Raw genomic sequence first — 14,425 nt, 5'->3', positions numbered from 1 at the left:
TATTGGACACAAAGAAAGAGGGAAAGATAACGACGACGAGTTTTTATGTGCCCATCGACCCCGCGTTCTGTGACGACGTCAAGGAAAGCAGTCACATTCCATTTTCGAACGTGATTTGACCCGTTTTGGTAATAGCTTCTTCTGCTTCGATCCCGCCACACCTTTTGACAGGCATTCAGCAAGAATTCCGGTCACTGATTAGATGTATATAGGAGGTACGTCCACTGGTTCATTTCTCAGGGCATTGCATTATTCACTAGACAACATCCATCCTACATACAAAACGCTGTGGGAGGTTGTGTTTTTCAGCCTCAGGCAGTCGGTACGATGCCACCTAGGCCATCGATCATTCACAAGATCACAATCAACCTCAAGGGAAGCACAAGAATCAAGGGACCTGAAAGAGACGATCAGATTGGAACATATATATTGTGATTTCTATGCAACAAGTCCCATGGCCATATGCACGCGTACAAATCGCTCGGCAATTGGCGTTCACACATCTGCAGGAAAGAACCGTGTTGTAGAACGAACCACAACAGTGATGAAGGCTGCGTTAGTCGTAAGATAATTCCTTGGCTATTATCTGCAGAGAACGACGGCGACGATACGAGAAGCCGTAAGATAAGTCCTTCAAGAGCAGGGTCGATACAAAAAAGCCGTAAGATAAGTTCTTGGCTATGCTCTGAAGCAAGCCACAGCAACGACCAGCGTCAACCAGCGCAATCCAATCCACCGACGAACGACACCAATGCACCATTACATTATAAATCCGTAAAACGAACAGTCAAGGACGGATAACAAAAGGCCTTATCTACTATGTTCGGACTCAATCACTGGCAGTCAGTCGCTAACAATCAGCACGAGGTCAGTGATGATAAATCCTCCTCCCAGGAAAGAACCTATATGCTAGAGAAGGATCTTGACGGAGAGAACCCGCCTAGTTTGACCCCGTCGACAAATAATGACAAGCGCTTCACTGCACCATCGATCTAAACCACGATTGACCAGACCTCATCGATGCATCATTCGACTTGGGAAAGACAAGTCTTTAACGCGTTTAGAGACGAGTGTATATATAGCCCACCATATTCCGCGGGTGAAAGCAGTCTCAGGCAGTGCCGAATAAGACCAACAGTCTAATCTTATCGACAGACATGTTTAAGATGAGCATATGCATCTATATAAAGAATCGTCGAACCTCGTCTCTTGATTCTGGACTGAGACTGGAAGTCTTATCCACACGAATCAACAGTCGCCAATCTGGACGGATTTGACAAGAAAACCGACAGTCTGATCCCATCGACAGACGATGGGTACGATGGGTTTATCATCGAATCACATCTGTTAACTCAGAAAGAGAGCGAAAGCCTTGATAGTCACCAAATCTACCAATGAATCCACGACAGATGATGTTTACAACGAGTCTTTGCATTACTCTCTGCAAAGAATCATTAAACCTCATCTGTCGATTCCGACGCACTGAAAGCCCTGACAACCACCAACAAATCCAAAACGACAGACGATGTTTACAACGAGTCTTTGCAGGAATCTGTACAAAGCATCATTAAACCCCATCTGTCGATTCTGGAACAGACTGAAAGCCTTGATAGTCATCGATGAATCCGAATCCGCAATGAGCACAGTCTGATATATCGGCCGGCGCAAGATGATTCAATCTACCATCTCCCTGGAGACGAGATTAAAACCATCGTCCATCGATTGTCTCTGGGAATGGCTGGAAACTGAGAACGAAAGCCTTATCTGTGAATCCAAAGTCAGCCACCAACTCAGCAAAGGTTTAATGATCTCAGCTCCACCAAAAGGAAGCAGCGGGAGTATGAGAGTGAACAGCCATCAGATACTAACCCTCCCAGGAAGGAATGAGCCGAAGACAATTCTACAGATGGTCAGCAGCACAGGAAGTACATACAAGCCCCACCAATCACCTACACGAACAGATCAAAACAAAAACAAAACAAGATGTGTACTCGGGAAAACCCGAGTCGAAGTCGAAGTCGAAGCCGCTTGCAAAAAAAACGCAACAATACCCCATCGGTCAGTAATATCAATAGAAGCCTGAGGCTTGAGTTCCAAGCCCCAAGCCCAAAAGTAAAAGCCCACCAATCTCCTCACATCATGATAAAACCACGCACCTTGTTCTCGCGCCTATGTAGTGGCGACTCACGGATCAATTTAACACAGCGCACGTCGCGATCGCGAGCCAAACAAGAGACAAGAACAGTCGTCCAATAGCACAACGACAACTGTATCAATGTAACACGAATTTAGCCTTTGCGCATATCCCCGGCGAGCCAAATCGGAATCTCACCAAATAACAGGGTGTGCAAACGGGAAGACCCGCCGCCCTTGCAGTAAGGAGGAGATAGGAAATAGGAGCGTGTATGTCATGGCGGCGAAGTTAGAACAGGCAAACGCTGAGTTGCCTCCGGGAAACCCCGAACCGACGCGTCTCTACTAGTAAGGTCAGCCACCGTCGCCAAACAACGAGGACCAGGTACAAGCCCACCAATCACCTCACGCAAATCAGAATACAGGATACTCCGGGGAACTCCGAGTTTGAAGGGAGTCTTATGGTTGTAAACCCACCGCCGCCACCGCCACCACCACCATCAGCAAATAACAATAGCGACCCCGCCCCATTAGAACGCCAACATCAACGACGGCTAAGCACTAAAGACAAAAACAAACACGAATTAACCTTCATACAGAACTTTGACTTATTCCCACTGTGAGTCACGGGCATCAGCGAATCATATCCAAGTCAAGACAGATCTCACCAACCACTGCCGCATAACGGTAAGCCCTTGCCGATATCGATAGGACCTAGTAATAGAAAGTAGTAAGTCAGTATAGCCGTCGGTACAGGGTACGCGGTATCATACAATACATAAACGAAAGCCCCGTTTGTACGCATCATACATAAAGTTGACGAAATGCCCGCCGACGATAGGGTAAGCTCACACATCAGGAAAAAAAAGGATATAAACAGGGAAGAAACGCATAAAAGGAAAGAAGGAAGGCAGCAAGGTCCCATAGTCCAAATACGCCACAGCGGGTGCGGAACGATCACAACTCACACGGTTATCAAGAGACTGCGCCTCCCTCAGGCAACACTGCACTCCGTGATTCTGATTGAATGCTCTGGGTAACGGAGACTGTCTGCGCCATTTTGTGATGTGCACGCCAAGTCTAAGACTAAAGGCCCAGAATCTAGACCTAGTAACGGGTATCTCACGTACGCGGGTTCGGACCTATAGAGACAATACAACTGTTCTCGTCAGCGTGAACGGCGCTAATGGGAGATGTCAAGAGACCCATCACGATACATACATACTTTTTACATACACCCTTAAACGTCGTAAAATGATAATCAAAAATCAAAAATCGCATAATGCTGACTGAGGTGTACGTCATTAGCGGCGGGATGTACATCAATGATCGATCCATATGGACTGCCGACGGACGGAAGGTGCATGGGTGAAGATGAGCCCGACGGAGATGAAGTGGAAAACGCGCATTTAAGATTGGCTTTGGTTTGGAATGAACGATGTTGTGATACCGAAAAGCGCTACGGTTTGAATGAGATCATAGGATGGCGACGGGAACGGGAGTGGCAATGAAAGCGGGAACAGGGTGTGACGGGATGTAGTAATGGGAACGGGAATGGGATGCGATGAGATGAAGATGGCATTGGACGGGAATGAGTCTTGAGATGATAATGGACAGGAAAGAAAGGCTTGCTCCTCGCCCCAGTAATCACCGAAGATTTGAAATCCTGGTACTGCTAGATACTAGACACCGTGAGTGGGTGACAAACCAGAGAGACAAGGCGATAAAAGGGTTCATCGTTCTCCAAAGCCTGGGAAATTCAACCCAAACCCAAATGGCCCTTGCACCACTCGTCACTCATCTCACTCATCAGGCCTAGAACCAGGGAAAGGCTGCGACGTGTACGGATTCACAAACCGGGCCGCCAAGGACGGGCGTTAAAAGCAAATGCTTAAAGCTAAGTGACGGTACACCCGTCCCGAGCGCGAGAACACGGGAGCACTCAGTGCTCAACCACGGTGGGGAAAGATATAAATGATAGCAGCACTGTCATGCCGTCGCGGGAAAACATTTAAGTGAAGGTAGGCAAAGGACCTGAGGGCTGTTCACTTCAGCGCGGGCTGATTATGATGATACCTAACTTAGCTCAACTCAACTCTAACGTTGATTTAGTTTTGGAACCCCGGTAGAGGGAGCTATGCGATTCCAGGCCCACGAGTATAGCGGAGTTGAGAGTTAATTGTGAGGTGATCTGCGTCAAATTTGGGAGTGGAGTTGAATGGTAGATGTGGAGTTGTGAGTGGAGCATCGAGCATCGAGCTCGTACACGTTCAGTACATGCTGGAGGTAAGTTAAGTTGAGTTGAATGCAAGGCACGAAACGATCGCGGAAAGACGGCATGTATGGATGAATTGTACAGCCCAGGAAGATCGGATAAATAGATTACATGGAGAGTGATACAAAGTTGCATGCCACGCGAGATTGAATAACAAAGTGAAGGAGGGGCCGCCGGCGATAAGCTGTACAGTGTTGCCTTTTTTGAGAGAGGCGGAAATGAAGGGGAGGGGGGAGGAAGGAGAGGAGCCGAAGAAGAGAGCTGAAATGGGTAAAAAGACAGGGCTGGAGGGTCCGATCGTGATCGCCGTGGATATACGGCCTCTAAATTGAGCCGGGGCCGGTGTTACGGAGATGTGTGTGCAAGGTACAGGGTTTATGGACGTAAGGAGGATTATTATTGGTTGAGAAGAAACGGCGTTCAAAAACGGGTCACAGACGCCCATATGACGAAATGGATCGGATTCCCCGATCTCAGTTATCTACTTATATTACATATAATACATAAATCCTACTCTCACACAAAACAATATACCCCCCCCTCATCATGTTCGTCCAATCCTCTTTTCTTTGCAATCTACCTGAAGAAATTTTCGAGAATATCGTACTAGAACTCGTTTCAATCGATGGCCTCATCCTCCCACTCCTCCAGACTTGCAAACAAATAAATCATATCCTCGCTTTTTCAAAAAATACCCATCTATACTCTCGCATCTTTCGCTACAGATTCAATTCATCCGCTTCGGTCAGAAGACTTGGCACTCGCACTCACCACTCTCGCCATCTCGCTCACCAGCTAGTCTGGTACTCAAACGCCCTAAAATGCATCAGAAGGGCAGACGTTTACGATAAGGGCGTCCTAGACGCTTTCTGGGCTTCTTTCGCACTCTTGTCTGAGAACGACGGAAAAAATCGCCATCTTCTCGAAGCGGCAGGTCTCCCAGATTTCGTCGACGAGTTCGTTCGCAAACGCCTATACGAAGACTCCGTCAACACCAACGGCTGGCCCAGCGAATCTCCAATCAACAGTCTTGCATTATGGTTGCTTTGGTTCACAAGTACAGAAGGTATGTCTCCCCTATCCTCCTCAATCCCTTTCCTACAATACACCCTCAGAGCGTCTAAAAGCCGAGACCACCGTCCGACGCAACGAGATGATCAGACTCGTCCTCCCTTTTGTCATCCTTCCCTTTCGCGTAAGTCGCTTTTTATCATCCAACTATACCTCGTAACCCCTCCCTAGTACCCCTCAGCGCATGCTCCCCACAACCATTTCATCATGCCCCTCACAGAAAACTCGAACGGCCTCCCTCAATCCATTATCCCCGCTCATGGCACATTCCCACTCTACCGCGACGGCAGAGCCCATATAACCCACTTCTACGACCGCACAGACCTCCAAATCGGTATCCCACTCGCTTCGATGGCAGCGAAACTTATCTTCTTCTCACGTCGCCAAGTAACACCTATCGGTGTCCCAATCCATCTCCCACTCACTCGTCAACACGCCATCCAGCTCGGTTTCGGCGACCAAATCGGCCCCACCCAAGAAGACGTCCACGAACTCAATCAACATAAAGTCGTCAAATACTCTCCTCTTACTTCCTCAGACTCCGCCCCAAGTCCCAGCTCCCAACTCGACGATGACTGGTATCGCCTCACAGACTGTATCTATTCAATGGAGAAGTCTTCCATCAAAAACACTCATTACACCTACGGCTCCGCAACAGGTCTCTGGCAAGGTCGCATCCTAGTTCCCACCGAGAACGTATTCAACGCAATTCTCCAGCATGTACAAATGCCAGAAGAATTCAATGAACATCAGCTCTTCCTCAACGCTTATCCTCTCTTCATGCGTCTTCGTGAATATCACTGCGTGGACCCACAGGACCCTGTACCGGCTGGTGGTGCAGATGATGGGTTTGATGATGGCATTTCGAACGCATGGATACCCAGGGGTGTCCAGATACACGAGGATTTGGTGAGTCGCTTTTTTCATTAATGTGATACTAGTCCTAATACTGATAATCGACCATAGTCCGAAGGCAAACTCAGATTCCAACATCACGACCGCACATACACATACGAAGCTTATCGCCCAGGCTTAGCGAACTCACATGACGAAGCTACTTGTCGTGGATGTCAATACCGTGGGACGTCTAACATCGTTTATAGGGAACACGATGATCAGTTCTTGGCGGAGCGATCTCCTCAGGGTGACGAGAGCGATACAGACGCTGATGTGGGTGACGACGATCGATTCCTACAAGATGCTTCTATGCGGTACGATTCGGTCATCAATGATATATTCCATCAAAAAGACGACGAAGCGATGGACGAAGATACAGATACCGATCTTGCGTTTGACGATGAGAGCGACGAGGAGTATTGTGTAGAGAGGAAATGTAATGGCGTGCTTGATATCGCGCTCGTAGGAGAAGTAAGCCCTATTCCCATTCCCATCCTTTGTCACTCAACTCATCTTTCACAGACCGACTTCAAGCATGGCCAGGCATGGAACCACTACAAATTCTATGGCCGCGTTCGCGAGTGGGATGGACTCGTCGCGCTCGTTCGTATCCCCGCACACCAGAACCCGCACCCTAGTGCTGGACTCGGTTTGTGGATATTCAGCGGGTATGTTGTCGGAGGACAAAATTTCGTGGGGACGTGGCGGGTGTTGGGGAATGTGGGTCCCGTTACTCCCACACTGGAGAGTGCGTTTGCTATGACGAGGAGGGAGGAGGGGTTGTGAGGGGGTGATGGGTTTGCACTACGTTACCGAGGTTTCCATGGCCCCTCATACCCCGCATGCCGACAATTCAGGACTCAAGAACCAAGACTAACAAAGGACTATCAAGACATCATGACACGCCACGCCACGCCATCCATTGACCTGACCTGACGCAGCACAAACCTAACTTTATTCTTTCCCGATGTCCCGCGTTCTATCGACGCCTCGCTTCGCCTCGTAGCGCTGTGTGTATCAAAACCCCCATTCCGATTACGCCGACACTGTACTATATCGCCATCAACGATGTCGACTCGCCGCGGATGTTAGATATATCCTTGCGTCTTTTTTCCCACTGCATATATACGTACATATCATGTTTCGTCATCATTCGTCCTGGCTTTGGATTGTTTTGCACATGCCGCATCTATCTCACATGTTGCTCGCTCGCTGATTGTTTTGTTTACATCGCATTACGACTCTGACTCTGACCACCGCACGCGCACTTCGAGACTCTTGTACCATTCCTCCTTAATTGTAGTTTACACCTTGTTGATTTAGTAGTTCATCAAACGATGTTTTTGTCCTCGTTCATGAGTCATATCTTATCTACAGCGAGCACACGCGTGAGTCATGCGGCAGCGACTGGTACACATACTCATGCATCGTCACTCGCTTCTGAACAGTTCACTCATACCGGCATTCTACTTCTACAGCGTTGCTACCCACGCACATTGGTCACCTCACGGCAGCTAATGCCAGCTCTTTCATTAATATTGAACGTGGGTTCAGTTTTCAGCCTAAAGCTGTAGCCGTGACAAGCTTCGCATCCGCGACCGGCGTCTAAATTAACTTGGAGTTCTTGAGCTTGGACTTACTTATCTCGCGTCGGTAAGTGGTACTTAGTACTGTGATTCGATCTTCAATTCAAGTTTGATGATCACGTCACGGCTAGAAGCTTCTGTGCATTATCCCAGCTGGCGTAGTAGGATCATATGGACCTTGAAGCTTGAAGCAAGGTACTAGTAGCAACGTTATATCATGAACTTGTCCGACTCGGAGGAGAGTTAGGGAAACCATGGCCAAGGGATGTCCTCTCCCTGGGGAATCCCCAATTAAGCCTGACTAAGCTCCGATCCGAGGTGCATCGAGCTGGCGTCTTTAATACTGGTAATCTTACATTCGCATCGTTTGCTAATGCAGGACTGTCATCGATGAGATCGTCGACGTCCTAGACTAGTTAGGCTCAGTAGGTTACGAACGAGTAGCCTTCTGTCGATACGTTCCCTGTCATCCAACGTTTTGGACGCTGATCGTCGATTTCTGCTAGCTAGGACGAGTAGTTAACCGCCATCGCGTTCCTCGTCTATTGTTTCATATAAGCAAGTCACTGGAAAATCCCATCCCGAAGAGACCTAAGCCTGCCGCAAGTAGGACTGAGCGCTTGGACCAGGAGCCAATGCTACCTATTGACGTCACATCCCGTCTTATCTCACGAGTCTAGGCCTTGGGAAGTCGAAGTCGCGTCGGAGCTACGATCCCAAACGCGTTTTTTCTATAGTATCCCTCCCATCATTCGTTCCTTACCCGCATGGAGCTTGGCCAATGTGCGTGAAACTTGCGATTCATATGTCCTCAAGGTACCGTACATGGAGCTGCAGGTTCAAATTTTACTCCGAGTCGAGCCTCGTTATCAGTTGCGTGCGTGCGTGCGTTGATCGGGCCGTGCAAGGTTGCGAGTAAAGTGCTACTGGTGGGTCGGAATGACGACTTTTTGGGGAAAAAAAAAAAACATGCTTATAGAGAGAAACGGTCCAGACTCCATACATACAAAGACCCAAGTTAGACAAACTCGTCCTTGTGCTGTTCTTTTGTGTGCTTGACCCTGAGTTTCTTTGACGGATCTGTCAACCGCCGCCGGAACCTTGATCATGCGCACGCCCGTACGTACGGATGCCTATAGAGGCATGCTGCCATGCGCGCAGTAGATGCCGGCTGTGTATGGCAGGCGCGTCTGCTAAACCTTTCTTGGTGGATCTGTCTGCCGCCGGCCGCTCGTACGTACGTACAAATGCGTGGATTGTATGATGGATCATTGGCACTATGGCACTATAGCGCTAATACGCCATACATGCTGCGCTACGATGCGTGCAGAAGATGCTGTGTAGACGGACAAGCCTCGCACTTGCCGTTTCCGCTGTATCTTTTGCGTGTCCTCTTGGGTCTGGTATACTCGTGCGTCCTATTCTATTCGTGCATTCCCTCGCGTCTCTTCTCATTGATATTAACGCACCTTCTTTCAATAGGCCATAAAAGGTACGTATTTACGGCATGAGGAGGCAGAACTTTGTATGCAGGCGATGGAAGATTGATAAAATCGTTAACATACTTATTACGGTGTAAGTTACGCAAGTATCTTTACGCGTCTCGAAGTTCTACTAGCGATTTCTCTTCTGCTCTTTCATTCATAGATTACACTACCAGCGCCACTTCCTGTGATATGCCACAAAAGGCGTGCACTAGCCCTGGCGAAAATCCGAGGAGAAAGACCGACTCAAATGAGTTACCAGCGATGCAGCTCTCTTTCATGGTTGTCAAGGACATGACTGATTTAATCACCAAGAGCACTGAACTGGAACCACCGCGCTTCTGAACGCCACAAAGGAGCTCTTTCATGGAGCACTTCGACTTCGATGATGTGTAATTAGTAATCTGATCTGAATATCTGAGCACTAGACGGTCGCTGCCAGCCCTGCACAAGAACTTATCGATATCCCCGTGGCACGCTCAAAAGCATCCGCAGCCGGAATAAACCGACAGTTTCGACGATGAACTTCTGAAATGTTTTGAGGTGAGGCCATTTCCTAAAAATATAATATTATGATGTTCTCATTTGTATCGTCCACATGTTCTATTCGACGCCATACCTCGAGGTTCTCTCTGAAACGCCACGAAGCTCGCTTGTGGAGCCCCTTGGAACACTTCATAGAAACATATCCAATTTGATATTCTCGAGGGCACCAGTTGCGGTACTTGCGTTCCCGCGTTTATCAAGATGCCCCCCCACGACAGACAGCTATAAATACGACGTTCTTTTTATATATATTATACACCGAATAGATCTGGGGGACCTCCATTGTCTCTTTCTGGAAATTGGATGAGTATTTCAGAGAACGGTAATCTTCCAAGTTACCTCGCCAAGCACACGGAATAAATTGAGAGTCTGTATGTAGGCTGCACGGACCTCTCTCTAGCCACACATTCGCCCAATGGCATTTCGACCACTGGTGTCTGTGCCACGGTATCAATAAAATACGCAAAAGTAGAATGTTCAGATGAGGTGTTCTCCTGGTCAGTTCGTAACCGGTAACTCTCGAAAACCAAGCGGCAACCAAGTTCTCCGTCGGCAACTCCCGAAGTAGATTGGAGTGTCTATGAAAGTGCTAGGTCCTTTGGAGAGAAAATGGTAAATTAGTAATGATATGTCGCGGACACACCGCGGCATTGTCCTTGTGCTCGGCCGCCATATGTGGTTGAACATCAAATTATTTCTCAGGGGTTCCTTGTCTCCTAGTCGAACGCCTCACGGACACCAGCTAAACTTCATCCGGTAAAATGCAGCTCACAGCAACCGCCAACACGCTAGAAGATCAAGCACAACCTGCTGCGGCGACCAAGATAGTTCTCGCTGGGAAATTGTTTGATCCATACACGCTCGAACTTCTTGACAATCAAGCCATAACGATATGTAACGATTCTGGAATGATCCTCGACGTTTCGCCCTTTTCAGCAAACGGCTTGGCGTCTTTTGATGGTGAAGTAATAGACCTGCGGAACTTGACGGTTTTACCAGGTTTCGTCGACACGCACGTTCATTGTAAGCGCATCACCTTCATTTCCGGGAGCGGAGGTGATCTCAGGTTGCCACTTGCTGTCAGTCTTCTTGCATCCGTACTCGGAGACCTCATGGGTGGACCAGGTTACCAAAGAGAGCATCGTCGAGCGCACCATCAAGGCCACAGTACACGCCAAGCGTACTTTGATGGCAGGCTTCACGGCTGTGCGGTGCGTCCATCAGCATTTCTAGCGTAGTTCTCCGTTTAACATCGGCGTTCTGTTCCTAGCGATCTAGGTACTGAGGGCGCAGGGGACGCAGATATTGCGCTACGCAAGTGTTTATCGAGCCCTGCTCTCATACCCGGCCCGAGATATTTTTGTGTCACAAGGGCAATTGCACCCACCGGAGCGTATGGTTCGTTTTTTTTGTTGTGTTATATATATTTTATACACGTGCTTTCCATCTTGCACATGACTCATGCGAGTGACCTGAAACAGGTCCAAAGAGTTCCCTCTATGTAAACAAAGAAGGTGTCGATGGTGTCACTGGCGTTGATGTGGCGGATGGAACCCAAGAATGTATCAAGGCCGTCCGAAGGCAGATTGGCGCGGGCGCTGATTGGATCAAGGTGATCGTCACGTTCTGTTATAATGAGTTTGGCAAGGCGCTCATATAAACCCGCTCGTTTCCGTTATGATTGCAACATTATTCAGATCTATGCTGGTAAATGAATCTTTGTTTAGATTAGATCTGTCGGTCATCTCCGTTGACGTTGTCCTAGACTACGCCGTTCGATCGCGGGCTTCTGAAGTCTCGCGCAGGGTTGGGGCTGCGTCCATGGCCACATTCGATTACGATGAGCTGAGGGCGATGATTTGCACTGCCCATGCATATGGGGTCAAGGTCGCCGCTCATGCAACGAATAGGTCAACCATCCTACCCCTGATGAGTCTCGGGGTGGACTCCATTGAGCACGCGTATGATATGGCCACCCCTGATTCAAGTGAGGTAGAAATGTTCGAAGAATATGTAGGCCATGAAACCAAATATGTTCCTACCCTCGCGGCATATTACACAATGACCCAGGGGAAAGGAGAGATCTGGGATCGCGCTGTTACTTCTTTCAAGGCAGCCTTAGAACTGGACTTGAATAATATTTCATGTGGAGGCGATACCGGGGTTTTCGCTCACGGAGCCAATGCGTTGGAGCTCTCGCTCATGGTTCGTTTGGGAGCTGATTGGAAGAAGGTGCTAAGATGGGCGACTTTAGGTGGCTGGGAATGCATACGATCAAGGATGTGGGAAGGCGAGGCAGGAAAGACCCGTCTCGCCCAGGTAGGTGATCTCAAGGAGGACCCTAGGATTGTTGGTGATAATGAGGTACCGTTTGGGGCGGTAAGGAGAGGGTTCATCGCTGACTTGATTGCAACACCGGGGAACTTTGCGGCAGATTTCGAAAACGCGGTATCCGCGGAAAGCATACAGTTTGTCATGAAAGGTGGCAGAGTCTATAAACGTGACGGTCTACCCCTTGTGTAACAGGTACCTGTAGTACATGGCTTTCGCGCTGCGCACAGCGGTGATCAAGATGGTGACGTAGAATTTCTTGCGTAATGTCAGAAAGCGCGTATAAAGTTGGCCAAACGGCGATCATCAGATCCAATTTGCAGTGCGATTATCGATATGCCGCCTGGACAGCTATTCACCGGTAAAGCTGTATAAAATATTGAATCGATTCATTTCCGTCAGTCATGCAAAGAGGGGTTTCAGTTGGGCGGCGGGTCCTTAGGCCTCGACCACGGATGCTGATCTGTAAACTATATCTGATGCCGTGACCAAATGCCCGAGGATGACCGTGAGATAGCTTTGTCAGCAACTATACAGTTCCTCAGTTTTCCACATCAAATCAACCTCTTTGTTTTCCTAACAATACCGGTACCGCCTCTATTGCTGGAAGTCAATGTGATGCTGCATACTCCTTCGCGATCGTAACAAGACTCTTCCTCGCCAATTTTAGTGCGCGACATTTTAAACAAGTCATATCCAACAGCATTCGACAACTTCGACAATCTCGAATCCAACCCCACAAACAAGTCAAGGCCCTCGTTTGTATCTCACTGTGGGGGCCTGTTACGTTCGTGGAATATGAAGTTGGTCCGGTCCGCTTGCTGCGAGGCTTCGTTATGAAGTTGAGCAGGTCAACAGGTGGCTGGGTCAGATGCGTCTCTGCAGAGTTGAGGTCGGCGGCTTTTTTTCGTCGAGCTCGTAGTTTTGGGACAGACATTTTTTGTAATTTCATGTATTCGTTCAGAATTGAGAAGTGTTGATCTCATGTTTGGATTTGAACTCGAACTTGTCGTTCTCATGTTGAAATCGGATCACTCTATATTGCTCCGAAATTCTGAATAGACCGGGACTCTGTCCTAGTTTCCCTCCATATGCATATCCCGTAGGGAATGGTCAATGACTGCGGTACAGTCGTATTTTCGGAAGGAGTCTTGCAGTAGACTCGGGACATTAATGCAAGGTCATCGAATTTCTAACGTCCTTACTCATGATGCACTCGTAATTATTTAACCAAAGACTTCATGGCAAGGACTTTGATGTTTCAGTTCCTACTAGAACTTTAAAAAACAACTATCAAGCGTTAGCGGGCAGATTTACTACAGTCCTTCCGGAAAGTCTTGACTCACGTGTTCGAAATGGTTCAAAAATAGTGAAAATGTTGAAAATTCAATTAAATCACTTTCGAGTTTTGTATGCCTCTGAACGGCTTCAAAGATATCATATCTCACACGTTTGTCACTCAGACTCGTCATGGTCTACCAGAGTATCAGTCGCGATCGGAAAGAACGAGCCCTGTACCTGCTTTTGGAGGAAGGATGGGACATTGAGCACATTGCTGTTGCTCTCGGAGTATCGCCCAGAAGCATAGAGCGGTGGAAGGTAAATTATGATGAACATGGTCATGTTAACCCTCCTACACCAATCATGGGTCGCCCTCGCTTGCTGGATCAAGTTATGACAGACGAGATCCACGAGCTGCTAGCTGAAACCCCGTCACTGCTACTTGATGAGATCAGTGAATGGCTCGCCATATACCACGATCAGCCTATATCGACGTCAGCTCTCCATGAAAACATCAGGGACCTTACACCTTCATAGGTTGTTTACTTATATTTCTGCCGCCATACTCTCCAGATTTCAATCCGATCGAGGAGATCTTCAGTTGCTGTACATTCGACTACATTTCATTTTATTCTGTCGCTCACACTTCCACTACAGTGAAGAAGTGGCTTCGACAGCATTGGAGAGATCTCCAACACAGCCAATTCCCTGAGCAGGACCTTCGTGAAGCTTGCTTCAGGGCCGTAAATGCCGAAAATGCTCGAGGCTGGTATATGCATAGTGGCTATCTGTAGCGCGGACAATATTACGCGGAGGGGAGT

At 48.2% G+C, this 14,425-nt stretch overlaps 3 protein-coding genes across 3 annotated transcripts; all 3 read left to right on the top strand.

Moving 5' to 3' along the window:
• Positions 1 to 4,749: 4,749 nt before the first annotated feature.
• Positions 4,750 to 7,415, top strand: EDB93DRAFT_531217 (uncharacterized protein). Its single transcript, XM_041456640.1, has 5 exons — positions 4,750 to 5,474; positions 5,524 to 5,603; positions 5,651 to 6,388; positions 6,446 to 6,847; positions 6,899 to 7,415. Exons 1-5 carry the CDS (start codon positions 4,955 to 4,957, stop codon positions 7,160 to 7,162), a joined length of 2,004 nt encoding a protein of 667 aa, XP_041306585.1. The 5' UTR covers positions 4,750 to 4,954; the 3' UTR covers positions 7,163 to 7,415.
• Positions 7,416 to 8,956: 1,541 nt separating this feature from the next.
• Positions 8,957 to 9,692, top strand: EDB93DRAFT_1152826 (uncharacterized protein). Its single transcript, XM_041449766.1, has 2 exons — positions 8,957 to 9,373; positions 9,445 to 9,692. Exons 1-2 carry the CDS (start codon positions 9,114 to 9,116, stop codon positions 9,449 to 9,451), a joined length of 267 nt encoding a protein of 88 aa, XP_041306584.1. The 5' UTR covers positions 8,957 to 9,113; the 3' UTR covers positions 9,452 to 9,692.
• A 974-nt stretch (positions 9,693 to 10,666) lies between these two features.
• On the top strand, positions 10,667 to 12,766 carry EDB93DRAFT_1152824 (uncharacterized protein). Its single transcript, XM_041449765.1, has 6 exons — positions 10,667 to 11,015; positions 11,077 to 11,203; positions 11,263 to 11,390; positions 11,474 to 11,604; positions 11,690 to 11,699; positions 11,758 to 12,766. Exons 1-6 carry the CDS (start codon positions 10,754 to 10,756, stop codon positions 12,513 to 12,515), a joined length of 1,416 nt encoding a protein of 471 aa, XP_041306583.1. The 5' UTR covers positions 10,667 to 10,753; the 3' UTR covers positions 12,516 to 12,766.
• Positions 12,767 to 14,425: the final 1,659 nt, after the last annotated feature.

Source organism: Suillus bovinus, assembly GCF_016758785.1.
Source record: "Suillus bovinus strain UH-Sbo-P2 chromosome Unknown EDB93scaffold_37, whole genome shotgun sequence".
NCBI lineage: Eukaryota > Fungi > Basidiomycota > Agaricomycetes > Boletales > Suillaceae > Suillus > Suillus bovinus.
Note: the sequence above shows the minus strand (reverse complement) of the source record. Positions and strands in the feature narration are given on the sequence as shown.

Bases quoted from the DNA above. Each gene is read 5' to 3' on its own strand.
- EDB93DRAFT_1152824 (XM_041449765.1), top strand. From the start codon at position 10,754: ATGCAGCTCACAGCAACCGCCAACACGCTAGAAGATCAAGCACAACCT. The intron at 11,204-11,262 runs GTGCGTCCATCA...TTCTGTTCCTAG, and splicing joins GCAGGCTTCACGGCTGTGCG to CGATCTAGGTACTGAGGGCG. The intron at 11,391-11,473 runs GTTCGTTTTTTT...GACCTGAAACAG, and splicing joins TGCACCCACCGGAGCGTATG to GTCCAAAGAGTTCCCTCTAT.
- EDB93DRAFT_1152826 (XM_041449766.1), top strand. From the start codon at position 9,114: ATGCGCGCAGTAGATGCCGGCTGTGTATGGCAGGCGCGTCTGCTAAAC.
- EDB93DRAFT_531217 (XM_041456640.1), top strand. From the start codon at position 4,955: ATGTTCGTCCAATCCTCTTTTCTTTGCAATCTACCTGAAGAAATTTTC. The intron at 6,389-6,445 runs GTGAGTCGCTTT...AATCGACCATAG, and splicing joins TCCAGATACACGAGGATTTG to TCCGAAGGCAAACTCAGATT. The intron at 6,848-6,898 runs GTAAGCCCTATT...CATCTTTCACAG, and splicing joins ATATCGCGCTCGTAGGAGAA to ACCGACTTCAAGCATGGCCA.